General features: G+C 41.0%; 1 protein-coding gene across 1 annotated transcript in view; it reads left to right on the top strand.

Moving 5' to 3' along the window:
* Positions 1–24,655, top strand: part of LOC115114042 (collagen alpha-1(XI) chain-like) — a 193,322-nt gene that overhangs the window by 14,606 nt on the left and 154,061 nt on the right. Inside the window, exons 2-4 of the mRNA XM_065013638.1 lie at positions 8,862–9,026; positions 13,566–13,779; positions 15,643–15,805. Coding sequence (XP_064869710.1) covers positions 8,862–9,026; positions 13,566–13,779; positions 15,643–15,805 — 542 coding nt within the window. The remainder of the gene's footprint in view (positions 1–8,861; positions 9,027–13,565; positions 13,780–15,642; positions 15,806–24,655) is intronic.

Raw genomic sequence — 24,655 nt, forward strand, 5'->3', positions numbered from 1 at the left:
GTGGGTTAAAGTATGGTGACTACTGTAGGAGTCTGTTTGTGGGTTAAAGTACAGTGACTACTGTAGGAGTCTGTTTGTGGGTTAAAGTATGGTGACTACTGTAGGAGTCTGTTTGTGGGTTAAAGTATGGTGACTACTGTAGGAGTCTGTTTGTGGGTTAAAGTACAGTGACTACTGTAGGAGTCTGTTTGTGGGTTAAAGTATGGTGACTACTGTAGGAGTCTGTTTGTGGGTTGATCTGGTGTTGCTGGGGGGGTTGAGAGAAAAAGAGACATAGAGAAGAGGGAGAAAGAGAGAGAGAGACAGAGAGAGAGAAGTAGAGAGACAGAGAGGCAGAGAGAGAGAGAGCAAGAGAGAGAAAGCAAGAGGGAGAGATAGAGACGTGTGGCTATAACAAGTGGTGCAAGGCCTCCTAATGTGTTCAGCAAGTTGACTAGCACCGCCCCCCTAGGACCCCCACCTGGCCACCAAGCAGGAACAGGAAACGGCAACATCAGCACATCCTTTCAACACAGGCCATATGTTGCTAGGGAGATGATGAAATTATAATATGATGAAAATTGTAGACAGTGATATTCTTTTTTTTTTTTGGTGATAAAAGTGCAGTGTTTTTTGTTGTTGTTGTTAACCCTCTGAACAGGTGTGGGGGAAATGGTCTTCGAGAAATGTCTGTCCAGTAAGAATCATTCTCATCTCGCCTTCTGTTCAAACGACTGTCTTTCTAACCAGACAACTCCCACTTTGATGTAGAGAGAGGTTCTTTACGACGGTTCAAATCCGTAGGCTGTAGGCTGTGGGCCGTAGAGAGTTTACATGGTTCATCACTGCTTGAATTAGAAAGGGGAATTAGAATGTCTTCTAGAACAGAATGATTTCTAGAATAATAGAATTGAATGACTTCTAGAACAGAATGAATTCTAGAATAATAGAATTGAATGACTTCTAGAACAGAATGATTTCTAGAATAATAGAATTGAATGACTTCTAGAACAGAATGATTTCTAGAATAATAGAATTGAATGACTTCTAGAACAGAATGATTTCTAGAATAATAGAATTGAATGACTTCTAGAACAGAATGAATTCTAGAATAATAGAATTGAATGACTTCTAGAACAGAATGATTTCTAGAATAATAGAATTGAATGACTTCTAGAACAGAATGATTTCTAGAATAATAGAATTGAATTCTAGAAGAGTTATTTAATTTCTATACTTCTTCCATCCGTAGAGTCTGTTATTCCTGCGTCGGTGCATTTTTGGCCTAGTCTCCAATGGTTTCATTGTATGGTGTCTTAAGAGTGACTCAGAGATACATCAGGGCTTTATAACAAAGGCTTCATTATTAAGCCCTGTAAAACACTTTTCCCGCAGAGAGAAAGGGAGGGAGGTAGAGCCGAGTTGGATCAGACCATCTTCCTGTTACTCTGTGAATCCAACACTCGGAGAGCCCCATCAGACTGTGTATTCAATTCCCTTCTATTTAAATAAAATCAAATCAAAAATCGAATCAAATTCATTTATAAAGCCGTTCTTAAATCAGCTGATATCTCACAGTGCTGTACAGAAACCCAGCCTAAAACCCCAAACAGCAACCAACAATGGTTGTAGAGTGTGCAACATATCAGTACCACAGGAGTAAATGTCAGTTGGCTTTTCATAGCCGATCATTCAGAGTATCTCTGCCACTCCTACTGTCTCTAGAGAGTTGAAAACAGCAGGTCTGGGACAGGGTAGCACATCAGGTGAACGGAGAGACCTACAAAGACTGCGGTCAAACTTATAACAGTTCTACTGTCAATGGATCAAACACTCTGAGATTAACCTCGTTTTTTCATCATCACTAAAGGTTCAGTCAGAATATTGCATATCAAATTCCTTCTTTGAGTGAGATTTGGGACCAAACCATTAGACCTATTCTTCCACTGTCAACCCGGAAGCCAGCCGCCCGGCACAGGAGTCACTAGTGCGCGATGAGACAAGGATATCCCTACCGGGCAAACCCTCCCTAACCCGGACAACACGAAGCCAATGATGCGTCACCCAGTAGGACACCCAATCTCGGCTAGATGTGATACAGCCTAGACTTGAACCAGGAACTGTAGTGACACCTCTTGTACTGAGATGCAGCGTCTTAGACCACTGCACCACTTAGGACCTTAACAAGGTCGCGGCCGGCTGCGACAAAGCCTGGGCTCGATACCCAGGGTCTCCGGTGGCACACTGCGATGCAGTGCCCTAGACCACTGCGCCACCCGGGAGGCCCCAATGGAACCAATTTGACTGAGAATGCTGTTGATAATCATCATTAAACCTAATAGCCTGTTTTATCTACGTTCTTCTTGGAGACACAGTTTTTAAATGAGGGCACCATTTGGTACGCAGTTAGCTTGGTTTCCGTCTCTGTTTAACTATTACATTCCAGTCCTTGCCACTCCTGTAATTTGCCAAAGATAGATCTAATTTTGACCAGAGCCCATTTCTACATATATATATTTTTTTCTCTCTCTCTCCCGAAAGGCCAAACCTCACCATTGGTTTGCGTGGCCATAGAGCTCTATTTTCACGTCATGTGACCACAGCACCGCCTGGAGTTAAACGCTAAACGGCGTTGGCACTTGGATTGGAAGCGATGCTGTGGTCACATGACATTAAGATACAGAGGTCTTTGGTCACGCACACCAACGGTGGGGACAATGCATATGCTGAAAATACCTCATCCTTACTGTACAACACAGTGGGGAAGCTTTGACGGTATGTTGCTGTGTTGCTTCCACTGGTTCTAGAGCCCTTTGTTAAAGATCCTAAGTGGTGCAGTGGTCTAAGATGCTGAATCTCAGTACAAGAGGTGTCACTACAGTTCCTGGTTTGAATCCAGGCTGTGTCACATCTGACTGATTGGGAGTCCTACAGGGTGGCGCACAATTGTCCCAACGTTGTCTAGGGTAGGCCAGTTAAGAACAAATAAGAGTTTGTTCTTAACTGGCTTGCCTTGTTTAATATGTTTATTTTTAAAAGGTCAACGGCATCATGAACTTTACGAAGTACCAGGACATTTAAACCCAATACCTGGTTTCCTCTGCCATTAGACACTTGGCCACAAGAGGATCATCCAGCAAGACAATAACCCCAAAATCAACAAAGAAATGGTTGACCACAAAATCAACATTTTACAATGGCCATCTCAGTCTCTGGACTTGAACCCCATTAAAAACCTGTGGTTTGATTTGAAGAGGGTCAGTCAATAAGAACAGAGGAAGGATATCAAGGATCTGGAAAGATTCTGTATGGGGGAACGGTCTAAAATCCCTCCCAATGTGTTCTCCAATCTCATAAAACATTTTAGAAAAAGAGTCAGTGTTGTCATATTCGCTAGTGGAGGGTATTGGAGTATTGAAAACAGGAATTCCAATCATTTCTACCCCCATCTTTTTGAGATCTTTTTCTCTGAGCAATTGTTTTAGTATTAAATTACACAATTGTTCAAATTTTACATACAAGATTATCTATTTTATGTCGTCTTTTTTGGGGTGACATAAAGGGCGGACTGGGACCAGATATCGGCCCGGGAATTTCAAACACGCCGGCCCATTATTTCCACATGTGCCCCCTCCTTATTAGCTAAATAATGATACTTTCACAATTTAGACTGGGTCTTATAAGATAAGAGGTTCAGACACACTGTGCGTCCCAAATGGCATCCTATTCCATATTTAGTCCACTACTTTTAGCCAGGGCTCCGGTCAAATGTAGTGCACTATATATAGGGAATAGGGTTCCATAGGGCTCCGGTCAAATGTAGTGCACTATATATAGGGAATAGGGTTCCATAGGGCTCCGGTCAAATGTAGTGCACTATATATAGGGAATAGGGTTCCATAGGGCTCTGGTCAAATGTAGTGCACTATATATAGGGAATAGGGTCCCATAGGGCTCTGGTCTAAAGTAGTGCACTATATAGGGAATAGGGTCCCATAGGGCTCTGGTCTAAAGTAGTGCACTATATAGGGAATAGGGTCCCATAGGACTCTGGTCTAAAGTAGTGCACTATATAGGGAATAGGATCCAATTTGGGACACAGTAGTTGACAACGTCCCAGTTCCTCAGGTGATTTACGCGGATCCTTTACTACAGAAGCCCATACTGTATATAGAGCTGTCTACGTGTCCCTAAACCAACAGTGAGTTGCTACTGAAAGGTTAAAGTTGAGGCGATACATAGTTCAGGTATGTACTGTAACATCTAAGGACAGTCCACTAAAAGCCTTTTAAAGGAAGCCCTTCGATGCTAACGGTTTGTTCCTGGCGTTGAGTGACATCACACTGAGTTTGTGTATTGGTTTGGGTGAGCTTGGGTGGTATCACATGTCCCCTCTAGGGCGAACGCTGACGTGGACGTCCACAAAAAGCTAGCCATTAGCTAAGATCTTGTCAGTTTGCTAAAACCTCACAAGATGAAGAGAACGTGCCACCCATACCAAGAGAAGAGTCAACCTAGGACATGGCCTAACAGAATCTACATCACATAAGAAGAATGCGTCCCAAACGGCACCCTATTCCCTACATAGTGCGCTACTTTAGACCAGAGCCCTGTGGTGCACTACATAGGGATTAGGGTTCCATTTGGGATGTTATCAATGTGTTAATGAAGTGAAGAGACCCCCTGTGTGTACGGCTCCTTTAAAACTTAGTCCTGATATTAGGCTGCTTTACATTCCCCATAATCATACTGTATATTTATTAGGCTGCTTTACATTCCCCATAATCATACTGTATATCTATTAGGCTGCTTTACATTCCCCATAATCATACTGTATATCTATTAGGCTGCTTTACATTCCCCATAATCATACTGTATATTTATTAGGCTGCTTTACATTCCCCATAATCATACTGTATATCTATTAGGCTGCTTTACATTCCCCATAATCATACTGTATATCTATTAGGCTGCTTTACATTCCCCATAATCATACTGTATATTTATTAGGCTGCTTTACATTCCTCATAATCATACTATATATCTATTAGGCTGCTTTACATTCCCCATAATCATACTGTATATATATTAGGCTGCTTTACATTCCCCATAATCATACTGTATATCTATTAGGCTGCTTTACATTCCCCATAATCATACTGTATATCTATTAGGCTGCTTTACATTCCCCATAATCATACTGTATATCTCTGTGACCCTTTACATTCCTCATAATCATACTGTATATCTATTAGGCTGCTTTACATTCCCCATAATCATACTGTATATCTATTAGGCTGCTTTACATTCCCCATAATCATACTGTATATCTATTAGGCTGCTTTACATTCCCCATAATCATACTGTATATCTATTAGGCTGCTTTACATTCCCCATAATCATACTGTATATCTCTGTGACCCCTTACATTCCTCATAATCATACTGTATATCTCTGTGACCCTTTACATTCCTCATAATCATACTGTATATCTATTAGGCTGCTTTACATTCCCCATAATCATACTGTATATCTATTAGGCTGCTTTACATTCCCCATAATCATACTGTATATCTATTAGGCTGCTTTACATTCCCCATAATCATACTGTATATATATTAGGCTGCTTTACATTCCCCATAATCATACTGTATATCTATTAGGCTGCTTTACATTCCCCATGATCATACTGTATATCTATTAGGCTGCTTTACATTCCCCATAATCATACTGTATATATATTAGGCTGCTTTACATTCCCCATAATCATACTGTATATCTATTAGGCTGCTTTACATTCCCCATGATCATACTGTATATATATTAGGCTGCTTTACATTTCCCATGATCATACTGTATATCTCTGTGACCCTTTACATTCCTCATAATCATACTGTATATCTATTAGGCTGCTTTACATTCCCCATGATCATACTGTATATCTATTAGGCTGCTTTACATTCCCCATGATCATACTGTATATCTATTAGGCTGATTTACATTCCCCATAATCATACTGTATATCTATTAGGCTGCTTTACATTCCCCATAATCATACTGTATATCTCTTTGACCCTCAGGGGAGGGTGGGATATATAAGAGAGTACCTCTTGTCTTTGCATCCAGTCAGTTTTTTCTAATTGAGAGAAAGAGAGAGAGAGAGAGAGGGAGAGAGAGAGAGGGAGAGAGAGAGGGAGAGAGAGAGAGAGAGAGAGAGAGAGAGAGGTGAAGGAGGAAGGCCATCTGGTAAACACCTCACCAGGAGGATGAGGTCAGTATCTGGGTGAGTGAAGGACAAACAGCAGTCGTTCAGTTCCATTAATATAAAAGGTTCTCAGCAGTGTTAAACTGCCATTAAAACCTCAACCTCACTATGCCAGACCCTCTCCAAAGTCCTAGTAATCAGAAACACTCTCTCTATCTACCTATTTTTCCCTCCCTTCCTCTCCCCCCAGTCTCCCTCAGTCTCCCCCAGCCTCCCTCCCTCCCTCCCTCTCTCCCCCCACCCAGTAACCAGCAGGTAGCCTAGTGGTTAGAGCGTTGGGTCAGTAACCAGCAGGTAGCCTAGTGGTTAGAGCGTTGGGTCAGTAACCAGCAGGTAGCCTAGTGGTTAGAGTGTTGGGTCAGTAACCAGCAGGTATTCTAGTGGTTAGAGCGTTGGGTCAGTAACCAGCAGGTAGCCTAGTGGTTAGAGCGTTGGGTCAGTAACCAGCAGGTAGCCTAGTGGTTAGAGTCTTGGGTCAGTAACCAGCAGGTGGCCTAGTGGTTAGAGTGTTGGGTCACTAACCAGCAGGTATTCTAGTGGTTAGAGTGTTGGGACGGCAGGTAGCCTAGTGGTTAGAGTGTTGGGACGGCAGGTAGCCTAGTGGTTAGAGTGATGGGTCAGTAACCAGCAGGTAGCCTAATGGTTAGAGTGATGGGTCAGTAACTAGCAGGTATTCTAGTGGTTAGAGTGTTGGGATGGCAGGTAGCCTAGTGGTTAGAGTGTTGGGTCAGTAACCAGCAGGTAGCCTAGTGGTTAGAGTGATGGGTCAGCAACCAGCAGGTAGCCTAGTGGTTAGAGTGATGGGTCACTAACCAGCAGGTAGCCTAGTGGTTAGAGTCTTGGGTCAGTAACCAGCAGGTGGCCTAGTGGTTAGAGTGTTGGGTCACTAACCAGCAGGTATTCTAGTGGTTAGAGTGTTGGGACGGCAGGTAGCCTAGTGGTTAGAGTGATGGGTCAGTAACCAGCAGGTAGCCTAATGGTTAGAGTGTTGGGTCAGTAACCAGCAGGTAGCCTAGTGGTTAGAGTGATGGGTCAGTAACCAGCAGGTAGCCTAGTGGTTAGAGTGTTGGGTCAGTAACCAGCAGGTATTCTAGTGGTTAGAGTGTTGGGATGGCAGGTAGCCTAGTGGTTAGAGTGTTGGGTCAGTAACCAGCAGGTAGCCTAGTGGTTAGAGTGATGGGTCAGTAACCAACAGGTATTCTAGTGGTTAGAGTGTTGGGACGGCAGGTAGCCTAGTGGTTAGAGTGATGGGTCAGTAACCAGCAGGTAGCCTAGTGGTTAGAGTGTTAGGTCAGTAACCAGCAGGTATTCTAGTGGTTAGAGTGTTGGGACGGCAGGTAGCCTAGTGGTTAGAGTGTTGAGTCAGTAATAGAAAGGTTGCTAGATCAAATCCCCGAACTGACAACGTCAAAAAAATATGTCTTTCTGCCCCTGAACAAGGCAGTTAACCCACTGTTCCCCTGAACAAGGCAGTTAACCCACTGTTCCTAGGCCAGTTAACCCACTGTTCCTAGGCCGTCATTGGAAATAAGAATTTGTTCTTAACTGACTTGCCTGGGTAAATTAAACAATTTAAAAATTGAGTGTACCTGCTCTATTGCAATGTTAAAGTATAGTGATGACTCTGTGGTATACCACAACCCATAGCATTACATGTAAGGGAATCTCTGTGCTTTTGCCCCCTGAGATTAAAAGGCAATTCAGCCACTTTTTCAACCTTATATTCATTATCAAATCAAATTAAAATCAAATCTATTTATATAGCCCTTCTTACATCAGCTGATATCTCAAAGTGCTGTACAGAAACCCAGCCTAAAACCCCAAACAGCAAGCAATGCAGGTGTAGAAGCACGGTGGCTAGGAAAAAGCTCCCTAGAACGGACAAAACCTAGGAAGAAACCTAGAGAGGAACCAGGCTATGTGGGGTGGCCAGTCCTCTTCTGGCTGTGCCGGGTGGAGATTATAACAGAACATGGCCAAGATGTTCAAATGTTCATAAATCACCAGCATGGTCGAATAATAATAATCACAGGCAGAACAGTTGAAACTGGAGCAGCAGCATTATCTCCAGCACCATGTGTGAAAACAATGCATTTCTATAATCTTTTAAAAAAACTTGTGATTTTCAAAACCTGCAACGAGTTTCTAACCAGAAGGAGGGTATTTTCCCTGTGAATCTCAGTGTTTGAAAATCACTGTTTAAATGTTTTTTATTTTATTTTTTATGATGATGTCATCGAGTATAACTTTTTTTCCTTTCCTTTTTTTTTTCTCCCTTTCTACATAGTAATTGCCCCCGTTTTCACATACGTAGACACGGGTATGTTGCTGGAGAGGATGAAGTTGAAAAGTGGCGGAATTACCCTTTAAAGCTAGATCTACTATGTTAGATCAAAGATATTTTCAAATATATTATCAAATCAAATGTTATTGGTCACATACTAGCTTTAGGGTCTTTTAGGGTCTTGTGTTTTTATAAAAAATTCCTACGTTTACTCTATGTACTCAATCGACAAATACAATATATTTGTTATACTGCTACCATTTGAATAAATGTTTACGCTTCTCTATCGCCCTGTGAAAATACTAAACACTTGTCCCTGTCCTCTGTTCACAGCTGACCCAGTGGATGTACTCAAGGCTCTGGACTTCCACAGCTCTCCGGATGGCGTCCGTAAAGTCACGGGCTTCTGCTCTCACCGGAGAGGATCTAAACCTGACATAGCCTTCCGCGTGGGGAAGCAGGCCCAGATCAGCGCTCCCAGCATGCAACTCTTTCCAGGTGACCTAACTGCTCCCCCGTAGATCAGGGATGGGCTGATCCATTTTATTTTTTACTGTTGCTAGGTAGAATAGTAGAATACACAAGGTGCCATTTTAGAAATGTAGTTTTGCATCAGCAGTTTTTCTCTTGTTTTATCAGTCACTCTATGTCAGCTAATAGTTTTCCTCTTGTTTTATCAGTCACTCTATGTCAGCTAATAGTTTTCCTCTTGTTTTATCAGTCACTCAATGTCAGCTAATAGTTTTCCTCTTGTTTTATCAGTCACTCTATGTCAGCTAATAGTTTTCTCTTGTTTTATCAGTCACTCAATGTCAGCTAATAGTTTTCCTCTTGTTTTATCAGTCACTCAATGTCAGCTAATAGTTTTTAGATTGGTAAGTTTGTGTAGTGGTCAGCTATCTAAAGTTGTAGTCTCCCACACACACACGCACGCACGCACGCACGCCCATGCACCACACACACACACACACACTATGAACACGTATTTACCACTCACTCTAGACCGTCCTCTTATTTCTCACACACAGGATTTATGCATTTTGTTATATCGAGTTTGTCTCGTAAAGTGATGTTTTTTTCCCCTCTAGTGCTTTGGGACCCCAGACTAGCGCTACGCATTTGGCAGGAAGTTAACGGGACGGGTTTTCTTCTTCTTCGTCTCCTTTCTCACTGAAATCACACAGCACACTGAGTCATAGGGAGTGTCCCAAATGGCACCCTATTCCCTATGGGCCCTGGCATCAAAAGTAGTGCACTACAATACATAGGGAACAGGGTACCATTTAGGAATGCCAGACTAGGAGGGAGACGAAGCAGAGGTCTGGTGACCAGCACTGGTGGGGGCTTGATGTGAGAAATAATTTATTGTTTTAGGACAGAATCCATTTGGAGAGACAGAAAGCTCTTTCATGGTGTTTCCATAGTGGTACTATCCTAAACTGCTGACTGTGTACAAGTTCATACACAGTACTAAACAGGATTATAGGAGCGTGGTCGTTAGTTGCAATAGTACTTCTAACCTGTTGATGACAGATATATTCAGTGATATTTATCAGTGCTATCCCTTCAAAATCAAATCACATTTTATTCAGCACATACACAGTTTACATGCAATGTGTAAAAGGTGAAATGCCCTTTGGTGTAATTGCGAAATTTAATGTAGGAAAAGAGTAAATACCAAAGTATAGGGCCAATACCAGTGTCACCAGCAAAGCACCCCCATACCATCAAAATCAGAAATTTGAAATTACAGATTTCCACTGGTCAAATGTCCATTTCTTGGCCCAAGCAAGTCTCCTCTTCTTATTGCTGTCCTTTAGTAGTGGTTTCTTTGCAGCAAGTCGACCATGAAGACCTGATTCACACTCTGAACAGTTGATGTTGAGATGTGTCTGTTACTTGAACTCTGTGAAGCATTTATTTGGGCTGCAATTTCAGAGGCTGGTAACTCTAATGAATTTATCCTCTGCAGCAGAGGTAACTCTGGGTCTTCCTTTCCTGTGGTGGTCCTCATGAGAACCAGTTTCATCATAGTGCTTGATGGTATTGCGACTGCACTTGAAGAAACTTGAAATGTTTAGGATTGACTGACCTTCGTGTCTTAAAGTAATGATACAACACAACTGATTGGCTCAAACACATTAAGTGGGAAAGAAATTCCATAAATTAACGTTTAACAAAGCATACCTGTTAATTGAAATGCATTCCAGGTGACTAACACATGAAGCTGGTTGAGAGAATTCCAAGAGTGTGCAAAGCTGTTATCAAGGAAAACAGTGTCTACTTTGAAGAATCTCAAATATAAAATATTTTGATTTGTTTAATACTTGCTTCTCTCTACTATTATTCTGACATTTCAAATTCTTAGAATAAATTGATAATCAGAACTGACCTAAGACAGGGCTTTTTTACTAGGATTTAATATCCGGAATTGTGAAAAACTGAGTTTAAATGTATTTGGCTAAGGTGTATGTAAACTTCCGACTTCAACTGTATTTAGTACACAGGATTCTTTGACATTGTTCGATGCCTTTGCCAGTTATAAAACAAAACGGCAGAAATATGTTGAAAACAGTTACTGCAGCATTTATTTAGCTATGTGATAATAATTGACTATTTTTATTCACAAATGCGAGTGAATACCACTAGTGCCAAAATCTAAAAGGGTGTTAATTTTAGGACCTGCTCGTGTGCCCTCTTTCTGGTTGAAAAAGATCGACAGTTTTAAGATGCTAGTTGCCTACTTGCCCCGTAATGGAAAGATACGGTATACAACTTCACTAGGAACAGATGCTTGTTAAAGTCATTTTACCAGTGAGTGAGTGTTGGTTCTTTGTCAAATTGGCCAGACAGCAAAGGGGGAAAAAATCAAGGCAGAAAATAGCCGGAGATTACATTAACAATGAGATTTCTGTGATTATTTGCCGAAAATATTTGCCTTTGAAGCCTTACTGGTATTAAAGACTGGACATTTCTGTCAAATAGGTTTGAATGGAATGGGTGGAGTGGAGTATCCCATGGGATTGGTAATGGTAGCATTCTGCCATAGAGCGCTCTGTCTGAGGAGAACATTTCAGCTATTATGACATCACCAGTAGCCAATTATTATTTTTTCGTCTTTAAACTCGATTAAAAGGGATGTAGGTAGGAAGTAGTTTTATCTCCATCCCTTCATTCAAAGACTCAATCGTGGACACTCTTACTGACAGTTGTGGCTGCTTTGTGTGATGTATTGTTGTCTCTACCTTCTTGCTCTTTGTGCTGTTGTCTGTGACCAATAATATTTGTACCATGTTTTGTGCTGCTACCATGTTGTGCTGCTGCCATGCTGTTGTCATGTTGTGTTGCTACCATGCTGTGTTGTCATGTTGTGTTGCTACCATGCTGTGTTGTCATGTTGTGTTGCTACCATGCTGTGTTGTGTGTTGCTACCATGCTGTGTTGTCATTTGTTGCTGCCATGTTGTGTTGTTGTCTTAGGTCTCTCTTTATGTAGTGTTGTGTTGTCTCTCTTGTCGTGATGTGTGTATTGTCCTATATTTATGTAGTGTTGTGTTGTCTCTCTTGTCGTGATGTGTGTATTGTCCTATATTTGTCATTTTTAACCCCAGCCCCCGTCCCCGCAGGAGGCCTTTCTGCCTGTTAGGTCGTCACCGTTGCTAGGTCGTCACCGTTGTTAGGTCGTCACCGTTGTTAGGTCGTCACCGTAAATAAGAATTTGTTCTTATCTGACTTGCCTAGTTAAATAAAGGTTAAATAAAGGTGACATAAATTCTAAAATAAAAATTGGATGGTTGAAGAACTACATTTGTTAGGAATGTTATCTTTCACACGTCTTGTCAAATGTATGTGCGATTAGATCACTTCTGACTCTTTCAAGATTAGCCAGCTGTTGTTATAAATTCTTAAAGTACCCGGCAACAAAGGTCACATTTAAACTGGGGGTTAAGTTATTTTTATCTAATATATGGGATACAATTAAAGGCACAATCTGTCATTTTAACAGCCTTACCCTTCCACTTTGTCTGGTAGCCTAAAGGATGTAGCTGGGGTAAAATAACCCCTGTCAAGTAAGTAGACAAACGTATGGATGAAAGAGCTAGCAGTCCATGAGATGGACATGATCATTTAATTGTGGGTATATCTCAAGGATGGGTGGGAAAAAAAGGCCTTGAATTATGTTATTGTTGATGTACTGTATATTATCAGGAAGTCTCCCAGAATATACTATGATGCTGTCATATTACCGCATCCACCTCGAACCATTCTAACTCTTCTGAGCTAAATGATGTCATATTACCGCATCCACCTCGAACCATTCTAACTCTTCTGAGCTAAATGATGTCATATTACCGCATCCACCTCGAACCATTCTAACTCTTCTGAGCTAAATGATGTCATATTACTGAGTCCACCGATATAGTCTGTGATGGCAAGTTCAAAACAACTGAGAACTCTGGGGGAAAAAAAATACTCTGACTGGGAAAAATCTATTTAAACGGTCATCCTACTCGGATTTTCAACTCGGGAACTCGGGCCTATTTCTAGAGCTCTGACTTTCTGACTTGAAGATCCCCGACGTCATGATTTTAACTCGTATTATTCAGAGTTCCCCGTTGTTTTGAACACGGCATGACACTTCTGTGTATAATGATGTCATTTTACCACGTCCACATTTAACCTCTTTTAACGATCCTGTGTTTGATGATGTCATATTACCGCGCCCACCTCTAAACTCTCTATAGCTTCCGTCTATCATGACGTCATATTGCAAAGCTACTGTAGCTAACCTGTCCTACCTATTCCGGTAGGGTGTTCCCAGAGGACTTCTCAGGAAGTCTCTCAGCATGTACGATGATGTCATATTACTGCGCCCACCTCTAATCTAACTCTTCTACTATCTTCTCTTCTGACCCCGACACATTGATGATTATCGAGGAGTTGGACAATGTAACAGCTAATTGGGTATCCAAATAAACAGAACCAATCAAATATGATTATTTATTTTGTTTTGTTATTTTTTTCCCCCTCTCACCAGGAGGAGTGTTCCCAGAGGACTTCTCAGTGATGTTCACCATCAAGCCCAAGGCAGGCAGACAGTCTTTCCTGCTGTCTGTGTATAACGAGCAGGGGGTCCAGCAGCTGGGTGTGGAGGTGGGACGCTCTCCTGTCTTCCTGTACGAAGACCAACATGGGAAACCTTCCCCAGAGGATTACCCACTGTTCAGATCCATCAACCTCGCTGACGGCAAGTAAGTGAAGTCTGAGACACCTGAGAATCTCATCACTACTCTATCACAAAGCAAGGCCTTTTCTGTTACAGACAAGGTTTGGGTTACTATTTCCTGTGGCAAATAACTGAAGTTTGACCTTTCACTAAGCCGTGATGTTATACAAGGAGTACTGTACATTTGTAACCCACGGGATATGAACCCGCGTCTCCCTCTTTGTCTTAGACAAAGAGGACATTCTCTCTTGGGTCGAAGGCAGAAACTAGTTTTGAAGTTCGTCATGTGACCATGACTGACTCATGTGTTCTGGGGGTCTATGAGAGGGTCTGTGGATTTACCGCGTTCTTACTGTTGATACACTCCACACATGTCATGTTTAACAAGATGGCCGACCAGATCTGAGTCTCTGTATTTAAGGCTTCTCAGCAGACCCAAGCAAAGCACTGAAAACGAACAATTATTCGATTTATATACTTCATTGTTTAGTGATTGATAACATAAGGAATATAACTGCGAGATGGCTGTCTTTTGAGTTGCCCAATTATTTATTTGGCAGCATTTTGGTGACAGTCTGTTTTTGCCAAAATATTTACAGCTGTCTGCACTGCAATAAACCATCAAAATAACAGAGCTTCATAAATTACTTAACTTTAAAATGAATATTCTGACAGTGAGGTCTTTGCTAATATGAAACGTTAAGCGAAAATGTGTCTGGAGCAATTGTCTACAGCAAAATGAAACGTAGCATTGGTATGTATCTGTCTTCCAGACCTTAAAGTAAAGTAGAGTGAGTTTTATCGTTTTAGTCTTTATCTAGCTAGTACTCTTTCTGAGAAGAACAAATTACCTTCATCAAGACCAACCTAGTTTTCACCTTTCTTGGCATCTCTCTGACATCTCTTACTACACCAGACTATAGATTATCTCTGACTAGTCCAGACTTTAGAATTTCTCTGACTAGTCCAGACTTTAGAATTTCTCTGACTACACCAGACTGTAGATTATCTCTGACAACACCAGACTGTAGATTATCTCTGACTACACCAGACTGTAGATTATCTTTGACTATTCCAGACTGTAGATAATCTCTGACTACTCCAGACTGTAGGTTATCTCTGACTACTCCAGACTGTAGACCATCTCTGACAGCACCAGACTGTAGATTATCTCTGACTACACCAGACTGTAGATTATCTCTGACTATTCCAGACTGTAGATTTTCTCTGACTACTCCAGACTCTAAATTAACTCTGACTACAGCAGACTGTAGATTTTATCTGACTACACTAGACTGTAGATAACCTCTGACTACTCCAGACTGTAGATAATCTCTGACTACTCCAGACTGTAGATGATCTCTGACTACTCCAGACTGTAGATTATCTCTGACAACACCAGACTGTAGATTATCTCTGACTACACCAGACTGTAGATTATCTCTGACTACTCCAGACTGTAGTTAATCTCTGACTACTCCAGACTGTAGATTATCTCTGACTACTCCAGACTGTAGATTATCTCTGACTACTCCAGACTGTAGATTATCTCTGACAACACCAGACTGTAGATTATCTCTGACTACACCAGACTGTAGATTATCTCTGACTACTCCAGACTGTAGATTATCTCTGACTACTCCAGACTGTAGATAATCTCTGACTACACCAGACTGTAGATAATCTCTGACTACACCAGACTGTAGATTATCTCTGACAACACCAGACTGTAGATTATCTCTAACTACTCCAGACTGTAGATTATCTCTGACTACTCCAGACTGTAGATAATCTCTGACTACACCAGACTGTAGATTATCTCTGACTACTCCAGACTGTAATAATAATCAGGTTTCTTTAACCCACTCCCTCCTCTGTCCATGTGTAGATGGCATCGCGTGGCCATCAGTGTGGAGAAGAAGAGTGTGACCATCATTGTGGATTGTAAGAAGAAGCTGAGCAGGCCGCTGAAGAGGAGCGACGGGGCGGCCATCAACACTGACGGCATCACCGTGTTCGGAACCAGGATTCTGGACGAAGAGGTCTTTGAGGTAAGGACGATGACCATTGCTTGCTATGACGCTGTATTCGGTGGATTGCACGGCTGCCATTTTGCGGCACAACGTCTAAACGCTCTGTGGTTTTATATTTGGTATGTTTTACAATGATTCTTGAATGTATTCCTTCGTGGGACAGGTCTTTGAGGTAAAGAGGACATTGGCCATTGCTCTTCTGGGGATATTATGTATGTACCTATGGTATGCAATACATGTTGGATTGATGCCTTCTTGGGACAGGTCTCTCTTGTAAAATAGATTGTATCAGCTATGTAAAATCGATTGTATCAGCTATGTAAAGTAGATTGTATCAGCTATGTAAAATAGATTGTATCAGCTATGTAAAATCGATTGTATCAGCTATGTAAAGTAGATAGTATCAGCTATGTACATAAAGGATCGATTATCTGTTTCTCTTGATCTTGACAAGAGATTTCATATTTATTTATTTATTTATATATATATATATTTCTACCTTTATTTTAAAGACAAGTCAGTTAAGAACATATTCTTATTTACGAAGACGTCCTACCCTAGACTCCACATTAGCTTCATGCTCACGTACAGATGTGATGTTGTCTGTGGTGACAACCACAGAATCTAGTGCTGTTGAAGTTTTTTCTCAACCATTTGGACAGATTCTGTTTTATAACAGGTCTCAGTGATACCAGCATGCATTGGAGCCTACTGGCAGTGAGTAATGCTAGTGGTCGTAAAGTTAATTGTTTCTTCAGAAACCAGTTTCTTTATTTGCCCTTTTCATACGATTCTTTCATACATGGTGAACTGTTTTATAGACCATATAACAGGAGTACTTGGCTTTCTGTGCCTTGGTAGAGCCCTGGATGGTGTTAAGGGAAATGGCAGTTGTGTGTGACTTCAACATGGCAGTTGTGAGTGACTTCAACATGGCAGTTGTGTGTGACTTCAACATGGCAGTTGTGTGTGTGACTTCAACATGGCAGTTGTGTGTGACTTCAAAATGGCAGTTGTGTGTGTGACTTCAACATGGCAGTTGTGTGTGACTTCAACATGGCAGTTGTGTGTGACTTCAACATGGCAGTTGTGTGTGACTTCAAAATGGCAGTTGTGTGTGACTTCAACATGGCAGTAATGTGTGTGACTTCAAAATGGCAGTTGTGTGTGTGACTTCAACATGGCAGTTGTGTGTGACTTCAACATGGCAGTTGTGTGTGACTTCAAAATGGCAGTTGTGTGTGACTTCAACATGGCAGTAATGTGTGTGACTTCAAAATGGCAGTTGTGTGTGACTTCAAAATGGCAGTTGTGTGTGACTTCAACATGGCAGTAATGTGTGTGACTTCAAAATGGCAGTTGTGTGTGACTTCAACATGGCAGTTGTGAGTGACTTCAACATGGCAGTTGTGTGTGACTTCAAAATGGCAGTTGTGTGTGTGACTTCAAAATGGCAGTAATGTGTGTGACTTTAAAATGGCAGTTGTGTGTGTGACTTTTTTTCCCCTTAAAGAGGAGAAGAAATCTGACACACAGTCTGCATGGGAGTCTTAATTAAATAGGACCGTTATACGAGAGAGCATAAGGATAGCTTCTATAAGTTATATTTCTATCTTTATTTGTTGATATGGGAGGTTGTTTGTGACGTAGCTGTCCGTGAGTTTCTGTTTCCTCGTTTTGAGTCATCGGAGGACCAGGATTATGGGGTGGGGGGGGTGGGGGTGGGGGAATTAATGTGGTGCAAAACGTCAGAAAGTCAAGAAATAGGAATTCTGAATTTAATTGATCGACGGTATCTCTGAGGCATCCAGGAAGTATTTTATGCCATCCGTTCCTAACATAAATTAAAGAGCAAATTGGCCAAATACAGCTCGTATTACATCACACTGAGCATCTGACAATGTACCTTAGCAGTAAACACATGCTTCAAGAAATATCAATCTTCCATTTTAACAATGCCTTGATATTTATCTGATATGTTTATAAATGTAACTTTTGTTTTACTTGGCAAGTCCGTTAAGAACACATTTACAATGACAGCCTACCCGGGCCAAATACCCACACAACAATAGGCCAATTGTGCACCGCCCTGTGGGACTCCTAATCACAGCCGGATGTGATACAGCCTGGATTCGAACCAGGGACTGTAGTGACACCTCTTACACTGAGATGCAGTGCCTTAGATGGCTGTTATACAGCCTGAATTTGAACCAGAGACTGTAGTGACGCCTCTTGCACTGAGATGCAGTGCCATACATCGCTGTGATACAGCCTGGATTCAAACCAGGGACCGTAGTGACCCCTCTTGTACTGAGATACAGTGCCTTACACCACTTTGATACAGCCATACACTGCTGTGATACAGCCTGCATTCGAACCAGGGACCGTAGTGACCCCTCTTGCACTGAGATGCAGTGCCATACACCGCTGTGATACAGCCTGAATTCGAACCAGGGACCGTAGTGACCCCTCTTGCACTGAGATGCAGTGCCTTACACCGCTGTGATACAGCCTGGATTCGAACCAGGGACCGTAGTGACCCCTCTTGCACTGAGATGCAGTGCCTTACACCGCTGTGATACAGCCTGGATTCGAACCAGGGACCGTAGTGACCCCTCTTGCACTGAGATGCAGTGCCTTACACCGCTGTGATACAGCCTGGATTCGAACCAGGGACCGTAGTGACCCCTCTTGCACTGAGATGCAGTGCCATACACCGCTGTGATACAGCCTGAATTCGAACCAGGGACCGTAGTGACCCCTCTTGCACTGAGATGCAGTGCCATACACCGCTGTGATACAGCCTGGATTCGAACCAGGGACCGTAGTGACCCCTCTTGCACTGAGATGCAGTGCCATACACCACTGTGATACAGCCATACACTGCTGTGATACAGCCTGCATTCGAACCAGGGACCGTAGTGACCCCTCTTGCACTGAGATGCAGTGCCATACACCACTGTGATACAGCCTGGATTCGAACCAGGGACCGTAGTGACCCCTCTTGCACTGAGATGCAGTGCCTTACACCACTGCTCCACTCTGGATCACATCTAGCTTGGAGGCGTTCAGACATTTTTATTTATTTTTATTTTACCTTTATTTAACTAGGCAAGTCAGTTAAGAACAAATTCTTATTTTCAATGACGGCCTAGGAACAGTGGGTTAACTGCCTTTAAAAAGGGCAGAACGACAGCTTTGTACTTTGTCAGCTCAAGGGTTTGGTGGGTGGGTTACCCTGCCGCCCCGTAACGATATCCGCAAACGGACCTGTATCGTTTTCATAACTCCTAATAACAGACCACTGATAATACTCCTTAGCTGTTAACCCAGCTTTACCACAGGCAGGTGGCTGTGAGGCCTATGGAAACTATGAGCAGCATGCTATGCTATCCTATGCTATGCTATGCTATGCTATGCTATGCTATCTATCTATGCTATGCTATGCTGTTGCAATCTGACGAGACAATAGCCCCAGCATAGCCTTTGATGTGAACATCAGGATTGTCATGGTGACTGAAACAGATTGTTTAGACATGTGCCTCCAGGTCAGAAGATCCCTTTTTTCCTCAGTTGGTTTCATCCACATCTTAATGAAAGCTAGCTATCGCTAGTTGAAGCTAATCCAGGGTTGAAAGAGGACAGAACATGTAGCCTAATGACTGTCTAATAAATGTAGTTAATAATTCTCAATGTTCAGCTTTTTCTGTTATTGGTTCTCAATTAGGCTCAAGCACTAATCCCAGATACAATGCCTGCATGTATGGACAGCCAGACAGCTATTTTTGCATTTAACCATACACTCCAAGTGAAGGGTTAGCATTTAGCTCATTAGCATTAAGACTCTCACCACCACAGGTATTTTTTCATGCTGGTTTGAGGCCAGGTTTCGAACTGATGTGGGTGTTCTTTGTTTGAACGTAAATTATGCTAAACGTAGTTGAATCATAGAAACATTTGGGCTAATTTTCTCTGTTTAGAAACAAGAAGAAGAGCAATTTATTTTGTTTGTCCCAAGGGGGACCCCGTTGGCACGTTGGAAGGCAGAACTCAGAACTCTTTAGCTGCAAGCTATAGCAGTGGTGGCCTGAGCGAAAAGAGACTAGGGCTGCGGTCCCAAATGGCACCCTTCCCTATAGGGCTCAGGTTAAAATCAGTGCACTATAAAGGGATTAGGGTGCAATTTCAGATGGAGACGAGAGGCACGCTGTATTTCTTCACCTGTAAACTATTCCACTTCAACTTTAATAGGGTTTGTTGATTGCGATCTGGCTATTTCGTAGGCAAACTGCTCACTAACGGACAGCCAGAAAATAAAATCTTGTCCAAAGACACGATCCGGGCTCAGAAAAGGTCTTTGCCATCCAGTTATTGGGAAGGTTTTGCCATTTTGCCAAACTCTTGCAACACAGCCCTTCCCAAGGTAGACAAAGTGCTCTCAAATGCAGCTGTTGAAATGAGACCAGCAAACCTTATCCGTTAAAGCACATTGTTATTGTAAGTAAATATCGTGGAATTGAGACAAACATGTTTGTCTCTATTGCAACTCATTACTGTCAAGGTACCAATGTAACACGGTGTACAATGTGGTCATTGTCCTGTCTTCTAATATAAAGGTATTAAAATGGAAAATATTTGAGAGTAAAGTAGACTAGGTCTACATCAATAACACTATAGACTAGGTCTACATCAATAACACTATAGACTAGGTCTACATCAATAACACTATAGACTAGGTCTACATCAATAACACTATAGACTAGGTCTACATCAATAACACTATAGACTAGGTCTACATCAATAACACTATAGACTAGGTCTACATCAATAACACTATAGACTAGGTCTACATCAATAACACTATAGACTAGGAGTACATCAATAACACTATAGACTAGGTCTACATCAATAACACTATAGACTAGGTGTACATCAATAACACTATAGACTAGGTGTACATCAATAACACTATAGACATCAATAACACTATAGACTAGGTGTACATCAATAACACTATAGACTAGGTGTACATCAATAACACTATAGACTAGATCTACATCAATAACACTATAGACTAGGTGTACATCATTAACACTATAGACTAGGTGTACATCAATAGGAGGACACTACGGAAGGATTCAGTTGAGCCTTGAAGGTGTTAGATAGAGGACCTCTTTGGTGAAAAATACAGTATTACTAATCAGTGAATTACCTTGACACAACACGTATCTCTGACTGGCTTGTGGTCCTACCATTGGGTTCCATTTGGACCACAGCCTGTGACATTTGACCCCCCAGAGGTGCTGCTGGCTGAAGACGCCAGTACACTTGATGTGATTTGCTCTTAGCTCGTCACTACGACGACCGATTAGAGATCGTCCGTAAACACGTGTTAGGCGTTGCGTGGACAGGAAATGGAAGTCAGCGAAGATTATAGAGGATAACATAGACCAGGCCACTGTAAATGAATGCCTGACAATCCCCATGCTGTACATCAATCAGGATTTACTACAGAGCAAACACACTGATTTCAATGCTGTGCTTATGGTTCTGTGTTGTCTTAACGGGGTGTATAAAAAGGATCAGATTTATAGTTTATCATTCATGAATTGGGTTGGTTCTGTAGTCTATAGTTTATCATTCATGAATTGGGTTGGTTCTGTAGCCTATAGTTTATCATTCATGAATTGGGTTGGTTCTGTAGTTTTTATCATTCATGAATTGGGTTGGTTCTGTAGCCTATAGTTTATCATTCATGAATTGGGTTGGTTCTGTAGCCTATAGTTTATCATTCATGAATTGGGTGGTTCTGTTGGTTCTGTAGCCTATAGTTTATCATTCATGAATTAGGTTGGTTCTGTAGCCTATAGTTTTCATGAATCATATAGTTTATCATTCATGAATTGGGTTGGTTCTGTAGCCTATAGTATATCATTCATGAATTGGGTTGGTTCTGTAGCCTATAGTATATCATTCATGAATTGGGTTGGTTCTGTAGCCTATAGTTTATCATTCATGAATTGGGTTGGTTCTGTAGCCTATAGTTTATCATTCATGAATTGGGTTGGTTCTGTAGCCTATAGTTTATCATTCATGAATTGGGTTGGTTCTATAGTATCATTCATGAATTGGGTTGGTTCTGTATAGTATATCATTCATGAATTGGGTTGGTTCTGTAGCCTATAGTTTATCATTCATGAATTGGGTTTTCTGTATCATTCATGAATTGGGTTGGTTCTGTAGCCTATAGTTTATCATTCATGAATTGGGTTGGTTCTGTAGTTTATCCATATATAGTATATCATGAATCATGAATCATTCATGAATTGGTTGGTTCTGTAGCCTATAGTTTATCATTCATGAATTGGGTTGGTTCTGTAGCCTATAGTTTATCATTCATGAATTGGGTTGGTTCTGTAGCCTATAGTTTATCATTCATGAATTGGGTTGGTTCTGTAGCCTATAGTTTATCATTCATGAATTGGGTTGGTTCTGTAGCCTATAGTTTATCATTCATGAATTGGGTTGGTTCTGTAGCCTATAGTTTATCATTCATGAATTGGGTTGGTTCTGTAGCCTATAGTTTATCATTCATGAATTGGGTTGGTTCTGGCCTTCTTCATGAATTGGGTTGGTTCTGTAGCCTATAGTTTATCATTCATGAATTGGGTTGGTTCTGTAGCCTATAGTTTATCATTCATGAATTGGGTTGGTTCTGTAGCCTATAGTATATCATTCATGAATTGGGTTGGTTCTGTAGCCTATAGTTTATCATTCATGAATTGGGTTGGTTCTGTAGCCTATAGTTTATCATTCATGAATTGGGTTGGTTCTGTAGCCTATAGTTTATCATTCATGAATTGGGTTGGTTCTGTAGCCTATAGTTTATCATTCATGAATTAGTTTATCATTCATGAATTGTTGGTTCTGTAGCCTATAGTTTATCATTCATGAATTGGGTTGGTTCTGTAGCCTATAGTATATCATTCATGAATTGGGTTGGTTCATTCATGAATTGGGTTGGTTCTGTAGCCTATAGTTTATCATTCATGAATTGGGTTGGTTCTGTAGCCTATAGTATATCATTCATGAATTGGGTTGGTTCTGTAGCCTATAGTATATCATTCATGAATTGGGTTGGTTCTGTAGCCTATAGTTTATCATTCATGAATTGGGTTGGTTCTGTAGCCTATAGTTTATCATTCATGAATTGGGTTGGTTCTGTAGCCTATAGTTTATCATTCATGAATTGGGTTGGTTCTGTAGCCTATAGTTTATCATTCATGAATTAGGTTGGTTCTGTAGCCTATAGTTTATCATTCATGAATTGGGTTGGTTCTGTAGCCTATAGTTTATCATTCATGAATTGGGTTGGTTCTGTAGCCTATAGTTTATCATTCATGAATTGGGTTGGTTCTGTAGCCTATAGTTTATCATTCATGAATTGGGTTGGTTCTGTAGCCTATAGTATATCATTCATGAATTGGGTTGGTTCTGTAGCCTATAGTTTATCATTCATGAATTGGGTTGGTTCTGTAGCCTATAGTTTATCATTCATGAATTGGGTTGGTTCTGTAGCCTATAGTATATCATTCTGTAGCCTATAGTATATCATTCATGAATTGGGTTGGTTCTGTAGCCTATAGTTTATCATTCATGAATTGGGTTGGTTCTGTAGCCTATAGTTTATCTTTCATGAATTGGGTTGGTTCTGTAGCCTATAGTATATCATTCATGAATTGGGTTGGTTCTGTAGCCTATAGTTTATCATTCATGAATTGGGTTGGTTCTGTAGCCTATAGTATATCATTCATGAATTGGGTTGGTTCTGTAGTCTATAGTATATCATTCATGAATTGGGTTGGTTCTGTAGCCTATAGTTTATCATTCATTAATTAAGTTGGTTCTGTAGTCTATAGTATATCATTCATGAATTGGGTTGGTTCTGTAGTCTATAGTATATCATTCATGAATTGGGTTGGTTCTGTAGCCTATAGTATATCATTCATGAATTGGGTTGGTTCTGTAGTCTATAGTATATCATTCATGAATTGGGTTGGTTCTGTAGTCTATAGTTTATCATTCATGAATTGGATTGGTTCTGTAGCCTATAGTTTATCATTCATGAATTGGGTTGGTTCTGTAGCCTATAGTATATCATTCATGAATTGGGTTGGTTCTGTAGCCTATAGTTTATCATTCATGAATTGGGTTGGTTCTGTAGCCTATGTATATCATTCATGAATTGGGTTGGTTCTGTAGTTCACCTGATATAGAACCAGCTCACCTGATAATAGAACCAGCTCACCTGATAATAGAACCAGTTCACCTGATAATATAACCAGTTCACCTGATAATAGAACCAGCTCACCTGATAATAGAACCAGCTCACCTGATAATAGAACCTGCTCACCTGATAATAGAACCAGCTCACCTGATAATAGAACCTGCTCACCTGATAATAGAACCAGCTCACCTGATAATAGAACCAGCTCACCTACTTTACACTACGATTTGACTATTAGATGTTCAATGTTTCTTCATATAAATGTTTTTGAAAACATCGAAGTTTCACCACATTAAAACAAGAGTTGAGTTCACGTAACAGGGACAGAGGTACACACTCATCAGTAATCACATGACATAAGTGATCATCTTCAGAAATAACGTTGTCAAAGAAACAAAAATAACTAGGGATTTACAATGATGGTGAAAACTTGTGAGATATGTTGGGTTTTTAGGTGGGTTACAATCTTCCTAGATATCACAGAGGGACATGTCTTTATTGATATTACAAATCAGATGTAATGACTTCTACATGTGGTCTATATTCAATTATACTTAAATTAATATACCAGGCTTTTAAAA

This window comes from Oncorhynchus nerka, linkage group LG9b, assembly GCF_034236695.1.
Source record: "Oncorhynchus nerka isolate Pitt River linkage group LG9b, Oner_Uvic_2.0, whole genome shotgun sequence".
Classification (NCBI taxonomy): Eukaryota; Metazoa; Chordata; class Actinopteri; order Salmoniformes; family Salmonidae; genus Oncorhynchus; species Oncorhynchus nerka.